Source organism: Myotis myotis, unplaced genomic scaffold (assembly GCF_014108235.1).
Source record: "Myotis myotis isolate mMyoMyo1 unplaced genomic scaffold, mMyoMyo1.p scaffold_m19_p_9, whole genome shotgun sequence".
Classification (NCBI taxonomy): domain Eukaryota; kingdom Metazoa; phylum Chordata; class Mammalia; order Chiroptera; family Vespertilionidae; genus Myotis; species Myotis myotis.
Window position 1 is genome coordinate 57,148,368 of NW_023416401.1, and position 26,410 is coordinate 57,174,777.

At 42.0% G+C, this 26,410-nt stretch overlaps 1 protein-coding gene and 1 pseudogene across 2 annotated transcripts in view; one reads left to right on the forward strand and one right to left on the reverse strand.

Annotated features, from left to right (window-relative positions):
- Window positions 1-8,554: 8,554 nt before the first annotated feature.
- On the reverse strand, window positions 8,555-9,039 carry LOC118663129 (annotated as a pseudogene).
- A 4,428-nt stretch (window positions 9,040-13,467) lies between these two features.
- SAMHD1 (SAM and HD domain containing deoxynucleoside triphosphate triphosphohydrolase 1) overlaps window positions 13,468-26,410 on the forward strand; it is a 66,633-nt gene continuing 53,690 nt past the window's right edge. Inside the window, exons 1-3 of one of the 2 annotated variants that reach the window (XM_036322312.1) lie at window positions 13,468-13,742; window positions 19,249-19,315; window positions 25,675-25,744. In XM_036322312.1, coding sequence (XP_036178205.1) covers window positions 13,538-13,742; window positions 19,249-19,315; window positions 25,675-25,744 — 342 coding nt within the window. In that variant the 5' untranslated portion in view covers window positions 13,468-13,537. Of the gene's footprint in view, window positions 13,743-16,063; window positions 16,092-19,248; window positions 19,316-25,674; window positions 25,745-26,410 lie in introns of those variants that run through there. The other variant, XM_036322313.1, reaches the window with a different exon arrangement.

Genomic DNA, 26,410 nt, shown 5'->3' on the forward strand with positions numbered 1-26,410 from the left:
CTCTCTGAGTCCCAGCACCCGCTGCAAAGCTCGGAGAGAAAGCTGCCCTCGCTCTGACCGAAGCCAGACAGTCGCGCTTCTCCCGTTTGAGTCAGGGTCCCTAGGGACTCGCCCGTATCTGGAGCTCAGAGTCTTCGACTCCCTCCCGATTGAAAACGCCAACCGCGCCCTCCGCCGCCAGCCCGCTCTGCGCACTCCGCACCTCAGAATTTGACTTCAGCACTGCGCCTCCTCTGAGTGTCCGTATGCGTTTCTCTTTCCTCCTAGTTGTAGGACTTCCACTCAGCCAGCGTTCCTGTGGTTCTGGGTGATGTCCCTTCCGTTTTTTGGTTTCACTTTTGAAGTAGTTGTTCAAAGCAGCAAACTCCAGCGTTAACCTATGCCGCCATCTTGGTTCCTTATTTCTTTCTTTAAAAAAAAAAAAAAATCCTATATAACAGAGGAATATGCTAATTAGCTGTTACACCCTGAGGTGTAACAACCAAGCACGTCATGACCAGATCACGGATCAGCAGGAGGTTGGGCCAGCAAGGTACAAGCGGGTTGCGGAGACATACAAGCTACAGGAGGGCGGCAGTGACCTACTGGCTACAAGCGGGTGGCAGAGAGCTACAGAACGAGGCAGGGCAGCAAGCAAGTGGGAGGCAGAGAGCTACAGGAGAGGGCAGGGTAACAAGCTATGAGGGAGGGAGCTACAGGAGAGGGCAGGGTAACAAGCTAAAGGAGGGTGGAGCAGCAGGCAGAGAGCTACAGGAGGGTGGCAGCGACCTACTGGCACACAAATTTATTTGCAGGGCTATTAATATATATATATAAAATTGACTTCAGAAAGGAAGGGAGAGGGAGAGAGAGATAAAAACATCAGTGATAAGAGAGAATTATTGATTGGCTACCTCCTGCACTGCCCCTCACTGGGGATCAAGCCCACAACCTAGACATGTGCCCTGACTGGGAATTGAACCATGACCTCCTGGTCCAAAGGTTGATGCTCAGCCATTGAGCCACACGGAATTTCTTTTTCTTAAATTATGTTTTCATTGATTTTTAGATAGAGAGGAAGGGAAAAGGAGAGAAAGAAAAATCGAAAAAATCAAACCAGTGGTCTTTTAGTGCACAGGACGAGGCTGGACCAACTGAGCCACACTGACCAGAACCGTTTTTATTTTTCAATTACAATTGACCTATCTAATAAAGAGGGAATATGCTAATTGACTCTCACACCATCACAAAGATGGCAGCACCCACAGCCAATAAGGAGGGAATATGCTAATTGACTGCCCTGCCCTCAAAGATGGCAGTGCCCACAGCCAATAAGGGTGTGGCTATGTTTGGTGTCAGATAGACCTAGACTTATCAGGATGATCACTTCAGAAGTTATATAAATGTCTAATCACTATGTTGTATACCTGAAACTAATATAATATTACTAGAGGCCTGGTGCATGAAAATTCATGCACTGGTGGGGGGGGGTCCCCTCAGCCCGACCTGCCCCCTCTCACAGTCTGGGAGCCCTCAGGGGCGGTAGGTAACCTGGTGATCAGGAGAAGGCGACACCCCCATCACACCTCTGCTGTTGTCACTGACAGAAGCGCAAGCCTCGACTGGTCCTGATTACCTGAGCCTCAGGCAGCCCGGGGCAGCTGGGCAGCTACCATCAGAGGCTTACCTGCACCTTGGGCCGGCCCTAAGCGGCTGGGGGGTTGAGGGGACTGGGGGATTCTGGAGGCAGGTGTGCGGCAAGTACGGGCCCGCACACAGGGTTGCCACATGCCTGCCACCCCGGCGAAGTTGAGGCGACTGAGCGCCGCCATCTTGTGGCTGTGGGCGCCGCCATCTTTGAGGGCAGGGCAGTCAATTAGCATATCCCTTCCTAAAAATAAATAAATATATATAAGTATATATTTTAGAAGTTTTTTTAAAAAATATATTTTTATTGATTTCAGAGAGGAAGGGAGAGGGAGAGAGAGACAGAAACATCAATGGTGAGAGAGAATCATTGATCAGCTGCCTTGTGCATGCCCCCCCTGGGGATCAAGCCCACCACCCAGGCATGTGCCCTTGACTGGAATCAAACCTGGGACCCTTCAGTCTGCAGGGTGATGCTCTATCCACTGAGCCAAACTCACTAGGGCAAAAAACAATTTTTTTTAAAAAGAGAAGCATGTAGAAGGAAATATCTATAATACTATCAACAATAAAAAATGTATGAATAAATAAATTAAGCATGTGAAATTTAAAGATTTCATTTTTTAATTGGCTGAGTAATATTCAGTTAATCCATTTACATTTAAAGTAATTGTCAGGTATGTAGTTATTGCTATTTTATTATTCATATTTTTATATTATTTTTTTCTTCGGCTTAAAGAAGTTTTTTTTTTAACATTTTCTTGTAATACTTGTTTGGTGGTGATGAACTCCTTTAGCTCTTTCTTGTCTGGGAAGTTCTTTATATTCTCTGCTATTCTAAATAATAGCTTTGTTCAGTAGAGTAACCTTGATTATAGTTTCTTGCTTTTCATCACTTTGAATATTTTGTGCCAATCTCTTCTGGCCTGCAACATTTCTGTTGAGAAATCAGCTGACGGTCTTATGGGAGCTCCCTGATATATAACTGTTTTTTTTCTTGCTGCTTTTAAGATTCTCTCTTTGTCTTTTACCTCTTTGCATTTTATTTATGATGTGTCTTGGTGTGGGCCTCTTTGGGTTCATCTTGTTTGGGACTCTCTGTGCTTCCTGGACTTGTATGTCTATTTCCTTTGCCAAGTTAGGGAAGTTTTCATCATTATTTCTTTAAATAAATTTTCAATTACCTGCTATCTCTCTTTTCCTTCTGGTACCCCTATAATGTGAACGTTGGTACACTTGATGTTGCCCCAGAGACCCCATAAAATTATCCTCATTTTTTAAGTTTCCTTTCTCTTTTTGTTGTTCTGACTGGTTGTTTTCTGCTCCCTCCTTCTTCCAAATCAATAGGTCAATCACCTCTTGCCCCTCCCATTTTCCCTTCCCTTGACTCAAATCAAGACTGAACTCTGTACTTTCTTAAGATGGATTTGAGGCACCACTAGGGCTCCCATTTTGTCAATTGGCACCTTCTTGATCAGTAAGCCTTTCCTTACTTCAAACTCTGACATTTTGGTATTTTTGTTCTTTTAAAAAATATATTTCTTTATTGATTTCAGAGAGGATGGGAGAAGGAGAGAGATAGAAACATCAATGATGAGACAGAATCATTGATCGGCTGCCTCCTGCATGTCCCCCACTGGGGATCGAGCCTGCAACCCAGGCATATGCCCTTGGCCAGAATGGAACCTGGGATCCTTCAGTCTGCAGGCCGATGCTCTATCCACTGAGCCAAGCCGGCTAGGGCTGACATTTTGTTTTTGTTTTTGTTTTTAAAATTAAATCTTTATTGTTCAGATTATTACATTTGTTCCTCTTTTTTCCCCCCATAACTCCCCTCCTCCCAGTTCCCGCCCCACCCTCTGCCCTCACTCCCCACCCACTGTCCTCATCCATAGGTGTACTATTTTTGTCCAGTCTCTTCCCGCATCTCCCACACCCCTTTCCCCCCCAAGAATAGTAAGTCCATTCCCTTTCTATGTCCCCGATTCTATTATGATCACCAGATTACTTGTTCACTTGATTCTTAGATTCACATGTTGATAGATGCATATTTGTTGTTCATAATTTGTATCTTTACCTTTTTCTTCTTCTTCCTCTTCTTAAAGGATACCTTTCAGCATTTCATATAATACTAGTTTGGTGATGATGAACTCCTTTAGCTTTCCCTTATCTGTGAAGCTCTTTATCTGACCTTCAATTCTGAATGATAGCTTTGCTGGATAAAGTAATCTTGGTTGTAGGTTCTTGGTATTCATCACTTTGAATATTTCTTGCCATTCCCTTCTGGCCTGCAAAGTTTCTGTTGAGAAATCAGCTGACAGTCGTATGGGTATTCCCTTGTAGGTAACTGAGTTCCTTTCTCTTGCTGCTTTTAGGATTTTCTCTTTGTCTTTTGCTCTTGGCATTTTAATTATGATGTGTCTTGGTGTGGTCCTCTTTGGATTCCTTTTGTTTGGGGTTCTCTGCGCTTCCTGGACCTGTAAGTCTATTTCTTTCACCAGGTGGGGGAAGTTTTCTGTCATTATTTCTTCAAATAGGTTTTCAATATCTTGCTCTCTCTCATCTTCTGGCACCCCTATAATTCTGATGTTGGTATGCTTGAAGCTGTCCCAGAGGCTCCTTACACTATCTTCGTATTTTTGGATTCTTTTTTCATTTTGCTTTTCCAGTTGGGTGTTTTTTGCTTCTTCGCATTTCAAATCTTTGACTTGATTCTTGCGCTCCTCTGGTCTGCTGTTGGGAGTCTGTATAGTATTCTTTATTTCAGCCAGTGTATGCTTAATTTCTAGTTGGTTCTTTATCATAACATCGAGGGTCTCATTAGATTTCTTGTAGATCTCATTAAGTTTATCGGCAGCTTCTAGACAGTTCTTGAGAGACCTTAAAAGTGTGGTTCTGAACTCTATATCTTCCATTGACAGTTTTGTCCTATTTCTTTGTCTCCGCATTTTTTATGCTTTCTTGGTGCACCCCCTAGTGGTCTTTGTGCGCAGTCTTGTTGTAGTTAAGCCTTGATTGTTACCCGGGGTGATTTGACCTCAGGCTAACTGGCTATCAACATTTTGTTTTGTATTAATCCTCATCTGAGTATATTTTTTCCATTCTTTTTTCTTTTCTTTTCTTTTCTTTTCTTTTCTTTTCTTTGCTTTGCTTTGCTTTGCTTTTAGAGAGAGTAAAAGAGAGAGGGAGAGACAAAGGGAAACACCTATGTGAGAGAAACACATCAACTACTTGCCTCCTGCATGAGTCCTGACGAGAGCCCATGCCAGGGAGGAGCCTGCAACAAGGTACGTGCCCTTGGTCAGAATTGAACCTGCGACCCTTAGGTCCATAGGCAGACGCTCTACCCACTGAGCAAAACCAATTAGGGAAAACTCTGACATTTTGAATTCTGGCTTTTCAAAGCATTGGGCACATGGACTTTGGACCAATAACAATTGAATTTGTACCCAGTTCAAGTTGTAGAAAAGAACAATGGTTTTCAAGGCAGATCTAGTTTCAAATCCCCATAACCTTAATACATGTATTTGATCCTGGGCAAGTCATTAGACCTCTCTGAGCTTCCTTTCAGAAGGGTATAATACTGGGATCTTTGACCAGAACAATTTTCTTTTTCCTGATAAAAGACTTTGTCCTCTTACCCAAAGGGTAAGATGTGACATGATTAGGTCAGTCATTTTATAACAGAGCAATTGGCCCAGGAATTAATGCAATCCAAACTTGTTGAAGTGATCTAGACAAATAAAAGAGAAACATGCAAATTAACCATCACTCATCACTTTGCCACTCTGCTACACCCACCAGCCAATCAGAGCGACTATGCAAATTAACCCAACAAAGATGGTGGTTAATTTGCATACACAGGCACAGAGCTAAGACTGAAGACGACTGAAGAAGGCGGTGACCATGAAGCTGGAGCGAGCAGGAGCTTGGGTTGCTCCCAAAGATGGAGGAAGCCAAGCTTCCTGCCGGCCCTGTACTCTGCTCAAGGAGTGGCTGGGGGCCTGGGTCACCAGAGGAGACCCAGGCTTCCAGCAAGCCCTGGCCTCCGCTCGAGGAGCTGGAAAAAAAAAGAGGAGCTTGGAGCAGCTGGAGTGGAGAAGCCAAATCTCACTGCTGCGGATGGACCAAAGGCCTGGGTCCCAGGTGCCGGAGGAAAACTGGTGCCGGCAGCCAGGGGAAGGAAGGCCTCTTGTGCGAATCTTTGTGCAATGGGCCACTAGTCTCTTTATAATTTTCTGTTGTAACTGGAGAAACAGAGGCTTTCTTTCATCTCTAAATGTGGAGGCATTGAGATGGGACCTCAGAGCTGCTTGCAGCTTTTAAGTTTTCTTATTCCTACATGGTTTGCATTCAACTTGACCTCATTTCTTAGCACTTCCCCTTACTCACTTTGTCCATCATCACTTACTGTTTCTCAACTCTGGGCATACTTCTGCTTCAATGACTTTACACTTTTACACTTTCAAAGTCTTTGCTGTTCTTTTTGTCTGGAATGCTTTTCTTCCAGGTAACCACATAACTGACTCCTTCATCTCCTTCAAGTCTCTGCTTAAATGTCACTTTTTCAAAAGGACAATATGACAACTGAATCCAAAACTGTGACCCTATTCTCCTCCACTCCTCTTTCTTTCTTATTTTATTCAACTAGTGGCCCGGTGCACGAAAATCGTGCACATTAAAAGGGAATTAATTAGCGGAAATATTTTAATATTGCTATTTGCCCTTTCTCTATAATAGGAGTGTGAGAGATGAAAGGAAATTAGTAAAATGTATATGAAAATAATATATAAATCTATTAATAAATAAACAGTAACAAAAGGATATAACAACAGAGGCATGATATAAAAACAACAAAAACATGCCCTAGCTGGTTTGGCTCAGTGGATAGAGTGTTGGCCTGTGGACTGAAGGGTCCCGGGTTCGATTCCAGTCAAGGGCACATGCCTAGGTTGCGGGCTCCATTCCCAGTAGGGGGCATGCTGGAGGTGGCCGATCGGTGATTCTCTCTCATCATTGATGTTTCCTATCTCTCTTTCCCTCTCCTTTTCTCTCTGAAATCAATAAAAGTATATTTAAAAAATTTTTTTTAAAAAGCCAACAAAAACATGATATGAAAATGATAAAAACATTATGTGAAAACAACAAAAAAATGATATAAAAACAACAGTGATGCAAACAATGACTGATAAAGTGATTTAACTTATTCTAATATCTCCCTGTACACCACATTAAGAGTGAAAACACTTTGAGTGCTTGACTAATTTCCCTTGTGCTGAAGTATTTAGAACTTTAACTTTAATGTCACATGCTCTTCGAACTCGAGAGAAAGCAACATATAACTGACCATGTGCGAAAACGGGTTCAGGTAGGAATATACCTACTCTGTCTAGAGATTGTCCTTGTGATTTATTAATAGTCATCGCAAATGCTGGCATCATGGGAAACTGTGGTTGAATCAATTTAAATGGGAACCCAGTGTCAGATGAGGACAAATCAATTCTTGGAATCAGAACAACCTCTCCCTCTGCAGATCCTGTTAATACTTCAGCTTTGATAATGTTAGGTCGTAATCTTTTGATAATAAATCTGGTACCATTACAAAGACCCCATTTACTATTAAGATTTCTCAATAGCATGATGATTGTACCCACTTTCAATTTTAATTTGTGACATGGCATTCCCGAAGGAGTAATACTATTAAGAAATTCTAGCCAAAACCGGTTTGGCTCAGTGGATAGAGCGTTGGCCTGCGGACTGAGGGGTCCCGGGTTCGATTCCGGTCGGGGGCATGTGCCTGGGTTGCGGGCACATCCCCAGTGGGAGATGTGCGGGAGGCAGCTGGTCGATGTTTCTCTCTCATCGATGTTTCTAACTCTCCCTATCTCTCTCCCTTCCTCTCTGTAAAAAAATCAATAAAATATATTAAAAAAAAAAAAAAAGAAATTCGATGGCCGGACCGGTTTGGCTCAGTGGATAGAGCGTTGGCCTGCGGACTGAGGGGTCCTGGGTTCAATTCCGGTCAAGGGCATGTGCCTTGGTTGTGGGCACATCCCCACTGGGGGGCATGCAGGAGGCAGCTGATCGATCTCTCTCATCGATGTTTCTAGCTCTCTGTTCCTCTCCCTTCTTCTCTGTGGAAAATCAATAAAATATATATTTTTTTTAAAAAAAAAAGAAAGAAATTCGATGGGAAAATTTTCCTTTTCAGCATCATCTGTTGAGTCAATGGAATCATCACTCAAATATATGTGAAAATCTCCATTAAGTATATCCAAAATTTCTTCATTTAATTTTTGAACGTGCTCATTTTTTGGACATTTTTTGGACACACGTTTAGATATATTTTTAATATTATCTATAGATAAACTATTTCCAAAGGTAGCTTCAATAATAGATCCATTACAAATCATTTCACAGGGGATTTCAATATCCATTCCTAAATGAAAACTGCTATCAAGTTTGCCATCTCCAAGTTTTACTAACCATTCACTATAAGCAGAATCCTCTGATCTCATATTTGTTGTAAGAGATAACTTTCTGAAACATCCCCAAATATTACAGTACTTTAAACTCATTTGTACTATGGCTGATTGCCTAGCATGCGGTATAATACTGAGTCATTGTCGAAAATCCCCTCCAAGAAGGAGAACTTTCCCACCAAGTTCATAATTTCTCTTAGTAATCTGTCTATGGCGTTTATAGCATGACTGGATGCCATGGTGCATTCATCGATAATGAGAAGTTGGGCCTTTTTAATAGTTTTAGCAACTTCACTGTTTATATCAAGTCTAGAAATTGAAGTTTCATTTAATGGAATTGGTAATTTATATTGGGAATGAAAGGTCCTTCCACCGAGGAGTAAATCTGTAGCAATTCCTGTAAACGCTGTGGGTAAAACAGTACCACCACGACCTCTAATATAATATTTTTTTTCATGTCATCAATTTTAATGGGTTTTTCCTTTACAAATACACCAGAGAATTATGCAATGCTGCCAGCATTGGATGCAATCCTGGGCCACAAGTCTGCACACTCTTTTGCCACTGGTCCTGTGATGGCAGAACCTTTCATTTCCCCTTTATTGTTTACTATGACCCCTGCATTGTCCTCAAAATAAAGAAACATGCCATCTTTTTTCCTGTATGCCTTTCGTTGTCAAATTACCACCGCTGGATGTGCCTTCTTTCTGAGCTCCGGTTAGCCTTTTTTGACTGTGGCCATCACCATGTCACCCACACCGATGGCAGGAAGTCTGTTCAGTCGTCCCTTGATCCCCTTCACGGAGATTATATACAGATTTTTGGCTCCGGTGTTGTCAGCACAGTTGGTCACAGCTCCTACCGGAAGACCCAGGGAAATCCGGAACTTCACCCTGGAGGACCCACCACGTCCTCTCTTCGACATTTTGGACGTCGGAAAATGATGGAAAGGTCTAATATAATATATTAAAACTTTATAAAGATATGCCTCCACGCTCCGAGGGTGGGTTCCTGCCTCAAACCTTGCCCTCGCGGGAAACAGCTCGGGGAGGGCGCAGCCATTTCCAAGGCGACCCCTACAGGATTGACTTCCCTCCGGTTGGTCGAGCTTCGGACATGACGTGTTACACCCAGGGTTTTTATATAAATAGATCCTCACCCAAGGACATGTTTAATGATTGTTGATGTTCTTTGTGAACAGTGACGCTGAGATGAGCTTGGCATGCAGGATTGACTTTAGAGAAGCAGAGGGCTATTGCTAGTCAGGCAAGTAGCAAAGCCCCTAAAGCCCTCATGGCTTTTATTTGGGGAGTACAGCAAATAACAATGGAGTACAGCAAGTAACAATGATTAACAAGCATGCTTATGAGATCATCTGAGGTAAGTTATACATTTAACTATTAATTTCCTATATTATACAAAGACTCTTTCCACCTGCAGCAGTGCACCCTCCCTTGAACTTTCCATGCTCTCATGGACTATTTATCACCTCAAGGAAAGTTCTGCCCCTAAACAATAAGTCTTGCTTGCAAGACTTTGTTCTGACGTGGCCTGCTTGCAGGCTCCCGTCCTTTCTTGGCAGAACGTCCTCTTCTAGTTAACTTCATTACGCTTGACTAGCTACAATGATTTTAGGTAGAGGAGAAGGGAAAGAAACATTGATCAGTTGCCTCCCATACAAGCTCTGACCAAAGATGGAACACACAACCTAGGTATATACCTTGACTAGGAATCAAACCCAGGATCTTTCAGTATAGAGGATAATGCTCCAACCAACTGAACCACCCAGCTAGGTCTCCTCCTCTCCTCTTAAAAAATTATTTTTCCCAGAGCAACAACTTCTAACATATAAATTTATTATTGCTAATTATATTATTACTTAGAGACCTGATGCACGAAATTCATGCAAGAGTAGGCCTTCACAGCCCTGGCTGCCTCGGCTCTTGCGGCCCTGTCTGCCTCATGGCCCTGGCTGCCTTGCGGCCAAAGGAGAGAGATAGAGGAAGAAACATCAGTGTGAGAGAGACTCATCGTTTGGTTGCCTCCTGCATGTACCCTGACTGGGGCTGGAAATGAAACCTGAAACCCAGGTAGGTGCCTTTGACCTGGAATTGAACCTGAGACCCTCAATTTTCCATGCCTACGATCTAACCACTGAGCCATGCCAGTTAGGGCTATTTATTTTTTTTTAATTATTGATTTATTTATTTTAGAGAGAGAGAGATTTGTTGCTCCACTTTTCATTGATGATTCTTGCATATACCCTGACCATATCAGGATGATGCTCTAACCAATTGAGCTACCCAACTAGAGAGTTGAGCATTATTTTTATCAGACAAGAAAATACTTTTAAAACATATACATATTTTATTGATTTCAGAAAGGAAAGGAGAGGGAGAGAGAGACATAAACATCAATGATAAGAACCATAGGTAAGCTGACTCCTGCAAGCCCCAGCCGAAGATTGAGCCTGCAATCCCAGTATGGGCCCTGATCAGGGATTGAACCATGACTTCCTGGCTCATAGGTCAATGCTCAACCACTGAGCCACACCAGCTGGACTTTCTTTTGTTTTAATATGTTTTTTTAATTGATTTCAGAGAGAGGAAGGGAGCGGGAGAGAGGGATAGAAATATCAATTATGAGAGAGAATCATAGATCAGCTGCCTCCTGCATGCCCCCTACTGGGGATTGAGCCCACAACACCAACATGGGCCCTGACAGGGATTAGAATCATGACCTCCTGGTTCATGGGTCTACGCTCAACCACTGAGCCACACGGGTAGTGCAAACACCTTCTTTTAAAATGAATTTTCGCTTGGCTTTGGGATTTGGGCAGATGGGTAAAAAATAATGTCTTGAGGAAGTTAGGTTTAGTAAAGGTTGAAGAGGAAGTGATAAGGGACCAGGACTGGCACTGAAATCCAGCAGCACTGGTTGAAGATGAAGTTGGGGAGAGATGTAAAACCACACGTTAATGCTGCCAGAAACAAAACTGCTTAGCTCATCTGGATGGGTGGAAAGTAGCTGGGGAAGGGCAGGGAAGAATTGCTCGGAATATTCAAGGTCATCAAGCAGTGGGTCTTAAATTAATTGAATGTATAGTCTTTTCTAGTCCTAATATGGTGAGATCAGAGGAGAGCTTAAGCACTTATTTTTCTCAATATGAACCAAGCACAGAGACTGTTTTAAAAATATATATATATACATATATATATGTATACATATATATATGTGTGTATATATATGTATATGTGTGTGTGTGTGTATATATATATATATATATATATATATATGTAATTTATTCTTTTACAGAGAGGAAGGGAGAGGAATAGTTAGAAACATCGATGAAAGAGAAACATCCATCAGCTGCCTCCTGCACACCCCGCACTGGGGATGTGCCCACAACCAAGGTACATGCCCTTGACCAGAATCGAACCTGGGACCCTTCAGTCCGCAGGCCGACGCTCTATCCACTGAGCCAAACCGGTTAGGGCCAGAGACTGTTTTTAGTAAGTATTTGTTCCCAGATTGTGGAGTATGGATGGAATAAGAACACCAGGACTGTAAGTGGAGTTAAATGCACTGACAATCTAGAAAGTGCCCAAGTTTTGGAGTCAGCTTTAAAATTCAATTCTGTCACTTGTTCACGGGGGCTTGAGCAAGTACCCAGCCATCAGAAGATTGAGGGCCCCTAGAAAGTAGGGGATTAGAGGGGAAATAATAAATATGGCATTAAATTACATTCTTTAACAAACAAAAACAAATGGAAAATTAAAGTTCTGAAAAGCAATTTGTTTTGAGCAAACCCAGGGATTAAATGTTTATATCACCTGCTTTTATCTTACTAGGAAATCTGTCAGGGCAGATTTCCTCACAAATCTTATAAATACAAGTTTTCAAACCAGCCGTTTCCAAGTTAAAATGTAAGTCTTTCAGATGTATGTTATTTGTTATTTTACCCTCTTGTTTCGGTTTCACAAGTCTTGACAACTGTCTGGTCTTTTCTCAAATTATTCTAGGGCTTATGGGTGTGGTTTTCCGGACCTGGCCCTTCTGTGCAGATTGAGGGCCAGTAAATCACTCTATACTTTCCCCTACAGGTCTATAGGACAAGGAAGCCATACAAAATTTTGATTTAACTAATGTAAAATAAGTTTATATCAAAACTCTCATTAACAAACAATTGTTGGCAAGTGATTAAGAGCAAAGATTTTGGAACCAGGCTAGATTGCATGGATTTGAATCTTCTATGTTTCATCACTTTTTAGCTGTGTGATCTTTGGCAAATTATTTAATTTTTTCTCTTTACCTTATATCCTAAAGTCATTGTGCTATTTAAATGAATAAATATTTGTAAAGCCCTTAGAACAGTGCCTGGCACACATTAAAGCTCTGTTTGCTAAGAGTATTTTGTTTACCTTTAGCCTGCTATTTCATACTGTTTGATTATTTGCCTCATTCATCCTTCATCCCCTAGCTGGGTCTATGGCTGGGTTGATATAAAGTTGTACTGGCTTTAGTAGTGGTAGTACTTGTCCTTTTACCAGTTAATCACATAGACCAGGATTTATAGGGAACTTTGGGTCCTGTCCCAGAGTGGCTAAAGTGAGGGGGAGATGCTTGCCATTTTCTCAAGCTGTTACCAACCGGTAGTAAAAGTACTTAAAGATAATTGTAAGTAATCAGATTGGCCCCTTTCTTTCTTCTGGGCAGGGGGCTAGAATGGAGAGAGGGGTTGAGGATTCTTTTAGAGAGAAATTTGAAGTCAGCTTCCCTATGGAAACCTGAAGATAGGCTAAGAGTTCATGGATAGGCATCCCCTATTCATGGATAGAGCCCTCTCACGGGCCAGCAATACTGTAGAACTTGTGAAATGCAAGAAGACATTTTCACATCAAATTTGAAATCATTCCAGGGTCTTTCAGTTCAGCTTCTTGCCCATTTTTTCTCTTAACTGGAAAGATGCTGGAAGCCTTGATGGCCTTTTCGGATTCTTTTCAGTCTGGTGCATCTGAAACACCGGTAAGTCTGGGGTACTCATTTGGAGGAAAGTACCCTCAACTCACCTTAAGAGCTCCTGCTACGGACGGTGGCCTGACTTCCACGGGTAGGGGGCACAATCTTTTCTCGCGCCTGTCCTTATTAGCATCACCCTGAGTTTTGCTTCTCGCCGCTCAGTTTCCCTTAAACGCCCAGGGCTCAGTAGAGGACCTCTGGCTGGTCAGTGCGCTTGCGCAAAGGACCGGCGGCTGAACTGGCTGGGCTGTCTTGCCCCCAAGGGCTGTGCTGTCAGGGCGCCTGCGCAGAAGGCCAGTAGGCTGGCAACGTTAAAAGGACTCGCTGCCAGCGTCGGGCGGTCAGTACGCCTGCGCGAGAGCTGAGCGCCGCGGTTCTTGACTGTGCTGCGCCGGCCGCTGTGTGGAACCATGCAGGGAGCCAATTCGGAGCAGCCCCCCAAGCGGCCCCGCTGCGATAGCAGCCCAAGGACGCCGCAGAACACCCGTTTCAAAGCGGCGGAGGGGTCCCCGGATCCCCTACCCTCAGACCACAAGACCTGGGACCCGGAGCAGGTGTGCCTCTTTCTGAAGCGCAATGGCTTCGAGGATTCCGCACTGCTGGACCACATCCGAGGTAGCAGGGCTAGAGGGCTGAGGGGCTGGGGGACGGCGACCCGAGGCGGTGACCGCAGGCCTGAGGAAGGGCGCCCGCGGGCAGTGAGCAGGGGGCCTCAGAGAGGACCCAAAGCGGAGGAGCGAGACGCGACGCGGGAGGCGGCAGAGGGACGGACTCGAGGCGGGGGCGCCAGGGAGGGGTGACCTGAGGCGGAGAGCCTCTGAGAAGGGGGCCTGAGGCGGGGGAGTCCTGGCGTGGGAGGCGGCAGAGGGGACGGACCTGAGGCGGGGGCGCCTGAGGTGGTGATACTCTGAGATGGTGGAAGGAGAAGTGGGGCGTCAGGAATGGGGGTCCCGTAGGAAGGAAGCTAACATTGGGGCTTATGAAGCTGCGTGGGGCAATCGGTCTAAGTCTTCAGGGACTTGCCACCCCGGCGCCGGACAGGTGAGACTCTAGAGATTTCTTTTCTTTTCTCTTCTTTCCTTTCTTTTCCTTTTCTTTCTTTTCTTTCTTTCTTTTCTTTTCTTTTCTTTTCTTTTCTTTCTTTCTTTTCTTTTCTTTTCTTTCTTTTCTTTTCTCTTTTTCTTCTTTTTCTTTCCTTTCCTTCCTTCCTTCCTTCCTTTTTTCTTTTCTTTTCTTTCTTTTCTTTTCTTTTCTTTCTTTCTTCTTCTTTCTTCTTTCTTTCTTTCTTTCTTTCTTTCTTTCTTTCTTTCTTTCTTTCTTTCTTTCTTTCATCTATCTGTCATCTATCTATATATCTGTGTAGATAGATATATAGATGTACATACATATAATTGATTTCAGAGAGAAAGGGAGAGGGAGAGATAGAAACCCCAATGATGAGAGAGAATCGTTGATCAAACCCCAATGATGAGAGAGAGTTGTTGATCGGCTGCCTCCTGCACGCCCCACACTGGGCATTGAGCCCACAACCCCGGCCCGCGCCCCGACCGGAATCGGGTCCCTTTTTTGGTTAGAAGACCCTTTTCCCCAGACCTTGGCCAGAGGATTGCTGTCATCCAGGCCAACCAGGCTTGGAGAGCCCGCAGCGCTTGAACACTTTCCCCGTTAGAGTGTATTCTGATGCTTCTTAGTTTCTCTTCCCTTTACACACCCATTTCCCCATTAGGGTGTCTTCTGATGCTTCTTAGTTTCTCTTTCCTTTACACACCCATTTCCCCATTAGGGTGTATTCTGATGCTTCTTAGTTTCTCTTCCCTTTACACACCCATTTCCCCTTTAGTGTGTCTTCTGATGCTTCTTAGTTTCTCTTTCCTTTACACACCCATTTCCCCATTAGGGTGTCTTCTGATGCTTCTTAGTTTCTCTTTCCTTTACACACCCATTTCCCCATTAGGGTGTCTTCTGATGCTTCTTAGTTTCTCTTTCCTCTACACACCCATTTCCCCATTAGGGTGTATTCTGATGCTTCTTAGTTTCTCTTTCCTTTACACACCCATTTCCCCATTAGGGTGTCTTCTGATGCTTCTTAGTTTCTCTTTCCTTTACACACCCATTTCCCCATTAGAATGAATAAATATTTGTAAAGCCCTTAGAACAGTGCCTGGCACACATTAAAGCTCTGTTTGCTAAGAGTATATTCTGATGCTTCTTAGTTTCTCTTTCCTTACACACACCCATTTCCCAAAACTTGGGGATTTCCCAAAGGGGATGGAACTTGTTGGGTTAATCTCTGAATTCCTGGGAAATAGCATTCCAATTAGGGGTCAATGTATGTTTGTTGACTACTTGCAGAGCTTGGTAATGATCATGTTTTCTTCTCCAAAACCAGTTTCTCTGGCTAAATCTGGACACTGGGGTTGTTCAGTTGGTCTCTGGACGCCCAGCAGCCCACCACTCGGCCATGTCACATGGGGAGGTGTGCAGGTTGTGAGTTTTAAGCAACTTGACTGACTCATCCATCCACTTGAAATCTATTCAACTTCCCCTTACTGCCTGTGAAGCTTAATTTATCTGGCTTTGTCCTCAGTAGAGAGGTGGTGTGATTTGCATATTCTGTGAACTTTTGCAATGTTGGCTGCAGCCCTGTTTGCCTAGGCTGGGGGACTAGGGTGGGAGGAACTTCAGTGGTCCAACGTAAAGATAACTTGATGTGTATAGAAATTGTACTTCTCTTTTCCCCTCTCCCCGTTTTAATTTCCTCCACTACTGGGATTGGAATTTTTCTTTGAGAAGTAACAAGTGGGGATGAAGTAGTTTTACAGTTTCTGTCTCCAAAATGTGATTGGCTATGTTGCCTCTCTGTTTCAGTGGTGTTCTGTAGATTAATTCATCAACTTTCAAAATGACCTGTTCTCTTGAGTCCACCGTCTAATGCCAATACGAGACACTGCATGCTTTTAATCGGTAAAAACAGATCAAGTGTTTGCAGTTGCTCATTTCTTACTACCTGCTTTGTCTTGACCACACTTTAGTCAGGCTTCTCTAACTCTTGTTTGCCTCCAAAACTGAGCAAACACTGCACAAGTGAAATATGCCCCCTGGTCAGCTTTTCCTGTGGACACTGCCCTGTCAGACCCCACTGGGGTCCAATACCCTTCAAAGATTCTGCTTATCTCCGCTTGCCTCTCCTTTAGACTAAAACAACAACACCACCATTTTCTGTTTGATTTTTAAAATATATATATTTTATTGATTTTTTATGGAGAGGAAGGGAGAGGGAGAGAGAGTTAGCGATGAGAGAGAAACATCGCTACTGGGATGTGCCCACAACTAAGGTACATGCCCTTGATTGGAATTGAACCTGGGACCCTTGAGTCCACAGGCTGACGCTCTATCCACTGAGCCAAACCGGTTAGGGCCTGTTTGATTTTTTAAAAATGTATTCTTATTGATTTCAGAGAGGAAGGGAGAGAGAGAGAGAGAGAGAGAGAGAGAGAGGAGGAGAGAGAGAGAGAGAGAGAGAGAGAGAGAGAGAGAGGAGAGAGAGAGAGAGAGAGAAACATCAATGATGAGAGAGAATCATTGATTGGCTGCTTCCTGCACGCCCCTATTGGGGATCGACCACACAACCCGGGCACATGCCCTTGGTCGGAATCAAAACTGGGACCCTTCAGTCCACAGGCGGACGCTCTATCCAATGAACCAAACCGGCCAGGGTTTCTGTTAGATTTTGAGCTGATTATTTATTTTTGAGATTGGATTGTTCTCCCTACTGCAGCAGTCTTTCTAAGTCCAAATTTGTTTTTATATGACAAAACTCAGCACAAGGTGCTGGGGTCCTTTTCCTCATGATGAAATACAGTCTTACAGGAACCCTGAAATTCAGAGGCTATAATATATATATTTTTACAGGGGATGTGTTTGAGGTCCAAATATGTTAACTAACTTTCCACAGGTTACACAGCTAGAAAAAGGCAGAGTTTGATTTTAAAGAGGTCTTTAGATTCCAGAATTCATGCCAACTATACCTTAACAAGTGTTCTCTTCAAAAACCATTGGATTCCCCTCAACAGTAAAGGAACAAACAAATCAATAAATAAATAAAAAAAATTGGAGCCCTAGCTGGTTTGGCTCAATGGATAGAGCATTGGCCTAGGGACTGAAGGGTCCCAGGTTTGATTCTGGCCAAGGGCACATGCCCGGGTTGTGGCTTGATCCCCAGTAGGGGACGTGCAGGAGGCAGCCAATCAATGATTCTCTCTCATCATTGATGTTTTTTTCTCTCTCTCCCTCTCCCTTCCTCTCTAAAATCAATAAAATATATTTAAAAAAATAATTGGAGAGTATTCCCAAAGTTATAAAATCAACTAAGAGGGAGGGGAAAAGAATGGAAAAATGAGCAAAACACAAGAACAGACTATTGACAACCGGCCAGGAAACAGAAAAAGACATTGTCTCAAAAGTAATTGTAAAAATACTGATTTTTTAAAAAATATATATTTTATTGATTTTTTTTTACAGAGAGGAAGGGAGAGGGATAGAGAGTTAGAAACATCGATCAGCCGCCTCCTGCACACTCCCTACTGGGTATGTGCCTGCAATCAAGGTACATGCCCTTGACGGGAATCGAACCTGGGACCCTTCGAGTCCGCAGGCCGATGCTCTATCCATTGAGCCAAACCGGTTAGGGCTAAAAATACTGATTTTTAAGTTTAGTTTGGAAAATGTTTAAAGGTTGATAGTAGGTGATAGGTGCCCTGGCCGGTGTGCTCAGTGAGTTGGGTGGCATCCCTTGCATGAAAGCATTGCTGGTTCTACTAGTTTTCCCCGTCAGGGCACTTGCCTAGGTTGTGGGCTTGATCCCTGGTACAGGGCATTGTTGGAGGCAGTTGCTCAATGGTTCTCACAGATGTTTCTCTCTCTCCCTCTACCTTTGTCTCTTTCTAAAAAATAATAAAAATATTTTTAAAAGATTGATAATAGAAGAAATGAGTAATCCAATATTAATGAAATTGTTAGTAGAATGGGGAAAAGTAGATTATAAACTGTAATTTTATTTGTGTAAAATTATGTAATTACATAGGTAAATGTCTTGAATGATATCCAAAATGTTAACAGTGGTTATCAGGAGAATGTAAGTTTTGATATTTGATATTTTTGTATTGTTTGGATTTCTGAGATTGCCTAATTTTTTTTAATATGCATATTTATTGATTTCAGAGAGGCAGGAAGAGAAGAGAGATAGAAACATCAATGATGAGAGAGAATCATTGATAGGCTGCCTCCTGCACGCCCCCACTGGGGATCGAGCTCCCAACCTGGGCATATGCCCTGAATGGGAATTGAACCGTGATCTGGTTCATAGGTCAACGCTCAACCATTGAGCCACGCTGGCTGTGCACCTTTTCTTTTTTCTTTTCCTTCCTCCCTCCCTCTCTCTCTCTCCCTCCTTCTCTCTCTCTCTCTCTCTCTCTCTCTCTCTCTCTCTCTCTTTCTTTCTTTTTACGTGACTGTGAAAAATAGATCTTTTTATAAAAAATATTTCCCACCCACCTCCACCTCCCCTTTGGTAATCATCATTACCTTTAGAAAGATTTTTGTTTGTTAGAAAATAAATAGTCCAGAGTTCTAGAATCTGAGGTCAGGAAGGACTAGAATTAATTATATAGAAAGAGAAAGAAAAACCATATATGTAAGTCTTTCAAAACACAGAGTATTGTGTGCTTTACTTGAAGGTTTTAGAACTAAATCAACACTTGGCCATCCCTCAGGCTGTGGGTTTGACCTGATTAATTCTAAGAACAATAGGATTTCCCTATCCCAATCCCAAACCTTAACTGCTTTAGGAGGAAGCTGCCAGTTTTGCAGCTGGACTTCCTTGCAAATAATTTACTCAATTAATTAAAAAATGTTTACCTGATTTATTATAAAAGCCTTTCTAATTAAAAGTAAGACCTTCTCAGATGCAAATAGAAAAGTGCCACAGTCCGGTGCCTGTAGTGGATGCACTCAATAAATGTTAATCTGAGTAAATTCTGGTGGGTTCAAATGAAAAGAAATTGAAAATCATATGTTGTAAATACTGAAATCATTCATCTCTTTTTTACCTTTTCCTCCATAGAAAAGGAAATCACAGGTTCATTACTGTTCAATCTTGATGAATCTCATCTTGATAATCTTGGAATAAGGTAAGAATGATAAAATTCACATTGTAGCCAACAGTGCTTGCTTGCTATCTTTATTTATTTTTAAACATTTTTTTATTGATTTCAGAGAGGAAGCGAGAGAGATAGAAACACCAATGATGAGAGAGAATCATTGATCAGCTGTCTCCTGCACATCCTACTCTGGGGTTCGAGCCCACAACCCCAGCATGCGCCCTGACCGGGAATCCAACCATGACCTCCTTGTTCATAGGCAAACGCTCAACCACTGAGCCATGTCAACTGGGTTCTTGCGGCCTTTTTATTCAACTTTGAGGGACAAAGCCCCAGATTGCTAATATTAACTGTCTACATTTTAAATCTTGAAAGTATTTTATTTTATATTTTTAAAAAATATATTTTTATTGATTTCAGAGAGGAAGGGAGAGGGGAGAGAGAGAGAGAAAGAGATAGAAACATCAATAATGAGATAGAATTATTATTTTTTAAAATGTATTTTTATTGATTTCAGAGAGGAAGGGAGAGGGAGAGAGAGATAGAAACATCAATGATGAGAGAATCATTGATAGGGTGCCTCTTGCATGCACCCCACTGGGGATCAAGCCCGCAACCCAGGCATGTGCCCCTGACCAGAATCAAACCCAGGACTCTTCAGTCCACAGACCGATGCTCTATCCACTGAGGCAAATTAGCTAGGGTGAGATAGATTATTGATCATCTGCTTCCTGCACCCCCCACCACCGGGGATCGAGGCAACCCAGGCATATGCTCTTGACCGGAATCGAACCTGAGACCCTTTAGTCTGCAGGCTGATGCTCTACCACTGAAGCAAACCAGCTAGGGCAAATCTAGGAAGTGTTTTTAAAACAATCCACAGTTTTAAACAAAAATACAGTTGTTTTTGTTTGTATTTGCTGTGTAAATTCTGTTTAATATTATTAATGATTCCTATTTTTTAAAATTTTGCTGATGAGCCTTTGCAAAGTTGGTAGCAACCAAATTTTTACTCTCAATTTCAGGATTAATTGAATTATACACATCAGAATATAGTTAAGAACTCATAGGGGTGCCGAAACCGGTTTGGCTCGGTGGATAGAGCGTCGGCCTGCGGACTGAAAAGTCCCAGGTTCGATTCCGGTCAAGGGCATGTACCTGGGTTGCGGGCATATCCCCGGTAGGAGATGTGCAGGAGGCGGCTGATCGATGTTTCTCTCTCATCGATGTTTCTAACTCTCTATCTCTCTCCCTTCCTCTCTGTAAAAAATCAATAAAATATATTAAAAAAAAAAAAAAAAAAGAACTCATAGGGGCAAAAATGTTGGCAAGAAGAATCAAGTCTAGAATCCTATCTTGATCATATTTCTAGAACTTTTAAAGCTATCTTAAGACTGGAATATGTCTCGGTTATTAGATTTAGAGACACAAAATAATTTGGCACTTTTTAGTTAATTAATTTGGGACAAGTTATTTAACCTTCAGGTTCTGCACCTGTGAAATGGATAATAATAATAAAACAATGTATGTCAAGTGATTAGTACATGATAAGCCCTTAATAAATGACATATATGTTTTATATATATCTTTATGTATGGCTGGAGGTTCTAAGGTCTAGATTAGTGTGGGTCCATTTAGAAGACCTCAGTTGAGTCCTCATTGGTTTGGCTCAGTGGATAGAGCATAGGCTTGCAGACTGAAGGGTCCCAGGTTCGATTCCGGTCAAGGGCACATGCCCAGGTTGTGGGCTCAGTCTCCAATGGGGGGTGTGCAGGAGGCAGCTGATCAATGATTCTCTCTCATCACTGATATTTCTATCTCTCTCTCCCTCTCACTTCCACTCTGAAATCAATAAAAATATATTAAAAAATAAAGACCTCAGTTGAGGCCCTGACCAAGTAGCTCAGTTGGTTAGAGCATCATCCCCATATACCAAGGTTGTGGGTTCATTCCTGGTCAGGGCACATACAAGAATCAATCATCAACTGATGAATGCATAAAATAAGTAGAACAACAAATTGATGTTTCTCTTTCTCTCTCTAAAAATCAATAAATAAAAATTTAAAACACAAAATTCAATTGAGGATGTAATATTTAAATATTCCTTAAAATGGAGATTTTGCTTCTTTTAGAGAATTGACAACAGTGGTGAAATGTAGTCTTTTCTTATGGAATTCCACTTACCCAAATGTTGTTTGTGGGAACAGTAACCAAAGAATCAAATCAAGAGATTATTCTGAATTGCTTTGTGTACTTGTTGCTTAATAATTGATAATAGAAGTAGATTGTGAAAAAAGATCACTGTTCCTCCCCCCCTATTTATTTTTATTAAGAGTGGAAGAGAGGAAGGCAGGGAGGGGAAGAGAAAGACAGAAACATTGATGTGAGAGAGACACATGGATTGGTTGCCTCCCACACGAACCCGAACCAGGGCTGGGGATCAAACCTGCAACCCAGGTACATGCCCTTGACTGGGAATCAAACCCTTGACCCTTCGGTCTGAGGGACAACACTCTAACCCAGTGGTTCTCAACCTTCTGGCCCTTTAAATACAGTTCCTCATGTTGTGACCCCAACCATAAAATTATTTTCGTTGCTACTTCATAACTGTAATTTTGCTACTGTTATGAATTGTAATGTAAGTATCTGATATGCAGGATGATCTTAGGCGACCCCTGTGAAAGGGTCATTCGACCGCCAAAGGGGTCGCGACCCACAGGTTGAGAACTGCTGCTCTAACCATTGAGAAACACTGGCCAGGGTGAAAATAGGGACCTCATCTTGCTTCTTCATAACCACATTTCAACCCCCTTCTCTTCCTCAAAGTCTCCCTTACTACCTATTTTCTATATATAATAGTTGCTTACTATTTTTTAAATATATATATATTTTAATTAATCTTTATTATTGAGATTATTACTAAAAAAGAGATGTCCCTCTTTTTTCCTCCCATAGCTCCCCCCCACCTGGTTCCCACCCCAACCCAGGCCCTCCCCACCCTATTGTTTGTGTCCATAGGTAATGCATACATGCATATAAGATCATTGTCTAATCTCTTCTCGCACCCCCCACACACACCCCGTTTCCTCTGAGAACCATCAGTCTGTTCCATTTCCATGCCCCTGATTCTATTCCATTCACCAGTTTATTCTGTTCATTAGGTTATTTATTTATTTGATTTTTAGATTCACTTGTTGATAAATATGTATTTGTTGTCACTTTGTTGTTCATGTTTTTTATTTTTACCTTTTTCTTCTCCCTCTCCTTAAAGAATACCCTTCAGCATTTCATATAATACTGGTTTGGTGGCGATGAACTCCTTTGGCTTTTTCTTGTCTGTGAAGCTCTTTATCTGACCTTCAATTCTAAATGATAGCTTTGCTGGGTAGAATATTCTTGGTTGTAGGTTCTTGCTATTCATCACTTTGAATATTTCTTGCCACTCCCTTCTGGCCTGCATGGTTTCTGTTGAGAAATCAGTTGATAGTCGTATGGGCACTCACTTACAGGTAACTAACTTTTTTTTCTTTGTTGCTTTTAAGCTTCTCTCTTTGTCTTTTGCCCTTGGCATTTTAATTATGATGTGTATTGGTTTGGTCCTCTTTGGATTCCTCTTGTTTGGGGTTCTCTGTGCTTCCTGGACTTGTAAGAGTATTTCTTTCACCAGGTAGGGGAAGTTTTCTGTCATTATTTCTTCAAATAGGTTTTCAATATCTTGCTCTCTTTCTTCTTCTGGCACCCCCATAATTCAGATGTTGGTATGCTTGAAGTTGTCCCAGAGGCTTCTTACACTATCTTCATATTTTTGGATTCTTTTTTCTTTTTGCTCTTCTTGCTGGGTGTTTTTTGCTTCCTCGTATTTCAAAACATCCATTTGATTCTCGGGATCCTCTAGTCTACTGTTGAACCCCTGTGTATTATTCTTTATTTCTGTCAGTGTATGCTTAATTTCTGACTGGTCCTTTTCCATTTTTTTTGGCATTCTCACTAAGATCCTTGAAAGTCTCACTAAGTTCCTCAGAGGTTTCTTGAAGATTCTTGAGTAACCTTATAACCATGGTTTTGAACTTTTTATCCAGTAGTTTAAAATATATTTTTATTGATTTCAGAGGGGAAGGGAGAGGGAGAGAGAGATAGAAACTGGGAATCAAGCCTGCAACATAGGCATGTGCCCTTGACTGGAATTGAACCTGGGACCATTCAGTCCATTGTCCGACACTCTATTCACTGAGCCAAACCAGCTAGGGCAAGTTGCTTACTATTTTAATTGAATGGAATTTGTTCCAATAGAGTCTTTCTTTTAAAGGAGACTATATACTTTGTGGACCCAAATATTATTGTTTTATTAAATGATATTTATAGAGGGCTCACTATGTGTTAGACACTCTTCTAGGAATTAGGGACACATGAGTAAACAAAATAAACAAAATTCCAAAAGGAACACCATATGGCATACTTATGTGCCTGCCTCTTATAACCCTGAGGTAGATCCTGCAGGACTCCTCACACTGTGTTTTCCTATACAGCGGCCACTAGCTACATGTTTAAATTAATTTAAATTAAATATAAATGTCAATTTCTGCCCAGCCAGCGTGGCTCAGTGGTTGAACCAGGAGGTCAGGGTTCAATTCCTGATCAGGGCATATGCCTAGGTTGTAGGCTTGATCCCCAATAGGGAGCATGCAGAAGGCAGATGATTAATGATTCTCTCTCATCATTAATGTTTCTATTTCTCTCTCTTTCCCTTCCTCTCCGAAATCAATAAAAAAAATATATTTTAAGGAGTCAGTTCTTCAATTACACTAGCCATATTTCACATACTCAATACCACTTATGGCTAGTAGCTACTATGTTGGACTACACAGACTTTACTTTTCCGTCATGGCAACGTTCTACTGGACAGAGCTGCCCTTGAGGATCCTAGTGGGGCCAGCGAAACTTGTTCCTAGCAGTACCAGTGCAGCAAACTTCCAATATACCCTTGTACTTTTTCCCGCTCATTTCCTGTTTCACTCTTCCTAGTCCCCCACTCTTATTCCCTGGATTCACATCCTAAAATACATTACCTCTATGCAAGCTCTCATCCTAGACCAGGGGTGGGAAACATCCAGCCTGTGGGCCATATAAGGCCTGCAAAATCATTAATTAACTCACCCTAGAGGTGAGTTAATTAAATGTTTGACCAAATATAGTAGGCTAATTTTTAAGTTGATAATTTTGTGTGTCTGGAGAATGATGTTATAAATATCCAAATGGCCCTTGGCAGAAAAAAGGTTCCCCACCACTGTCCTAAACTCTGCTTTCTGGGGAGAATCCAGTTTAGGCAAGTACTTGTATTTCCTTAATTTTATGATCTGCTGTTGATTTAAAAGGTTTTTCTAGGAAATAAGAAACATTGTCACATTAAATGTGTACCCCCTCTATCCTCCCTCTTTTTCTCTAAAAAATCAATGAATACATTAAAAAAAAACAACAGCTGATGAGGAGGATAGAGGACTAGTAAAACACAAGATATGGTGCTTTGATGATTATCACCTTAGGTCTCAGGGTACAATATAGAGGCCAATTGTAGCGTTTCTGACTCCAAGTCTATGTAGGGCTTTTAGCAAAATATTAATTTTTTCAATCCAGTTAGCTAGTAGATCAGGAAAGGTGAACCCCTTGCCTGCCAACAGTCAGCTGGGCTAATATGCCTGGACCATTTAGTAAGTGTAAATTAAACCAAACCCAGGTTTGGTTACTTGCCACAACAAAAGCCAAACTTGTGAGATAGGTACTGGTGTGAAGGAAAGAGGTTTTCAAGTTCCAGCCACTTGAGAAAATGGGGGACTCTCATCCCAAAGCCATCTTAACATCTCAGTGGAGGCAGGGGTTTTTATCAGGAAGGAGAGGGGAAACAGAACAACGAAATCTGGGGGGGGGCTGTGGATGTGCAGGCAGTTTTTGTTGGTCCAAACATGGAACTTGTCAGCCAAGTCTGGTGTTCAAGCTGTCCCAGGCCCAGACAGGACTCAGGATACCCGGTTTCTACAATATGCTCAAGAAAAGGCTGTAATCGATTTATGGCAGGCATAACTAACCATGCCTTTGTGGTAATTGTTTTTTAAAATATATATTTTATATTTCAGCGAGGAAGAGAGAGGGAGAGGCAGAAATGTCAATGATGAGAGAGAATTGTTGATTGGCTGCCTCTTACATGCCCCTACTGGGGATGGAGCCTGCAACCAGGTCATGTGCCTTGACTGGGAATTACACTGTGACCTCCTGGTTCAAAGGTCAATGCTCAACCTCTGAGCCACGCTGGCTGGGCTTGTCATTCCTTTTAATCTTCTGTAATGATTATTATTAAGCAAATCATGATAAATTTGCTTATCCTGTTAAAATTTTAGGTCCCTGAGGGAGATAAAGAAGCTGCTTAATTCTATCCAACTGAGTCAAATTCATGTTGATACAGTCAAGGTAAGAATAATCTAAGGTTATTATGTTTTTATTTTATTTTATTTTTTTAATATCTTTATTGATTTCAGAGAGGAAGGGAGAGGGAAAGAGAGAGAGAATCATTGATTGGCTGCCTCTTGCACCTCCCACAATGGGGATCAAGCCCACAACCCAGGCATGCGCCCTTGACCGGATCGAACCCAGGACCCCTCAGTCCGCAGGCTGACGCTCTATCCACTGAGCCAAACCAGCTAGGGCAGTTTCTTATGTTTTTTGAGTATAAAGTGAGAATAGAAGGAAATCTGCTTCTCAGTAATAGGATTGTGAATAATGGGTTTTGACTTTTTTAAGCTTTCTGCATTTTCTAAGGTAAGTACAAAATATTTACATCAAAGGAAAACTAAAACATTTTAAACACATAGAGAAGCATAGATCACTGCCCAGCCTGTCAAATCTTAACATTTTGCCCAACTTGCTGTAAATCTATTGTTTTTAGAACAAAATATTAGAAACAATGTAAGAGTTCCTTTGTACCCCTACTAGATTATATTTTCATCCTTTCTTCCTCAAAAGGAATCACCATCCTGAATTGGTGTTTAGTAATTTTCATGAATGGCCTTGGCTGATGTGGCTCAGTTGGTTGGAGTGAAGTCCTATACCCCAAAAGGCAGCAGGTTAGTTTTCTGG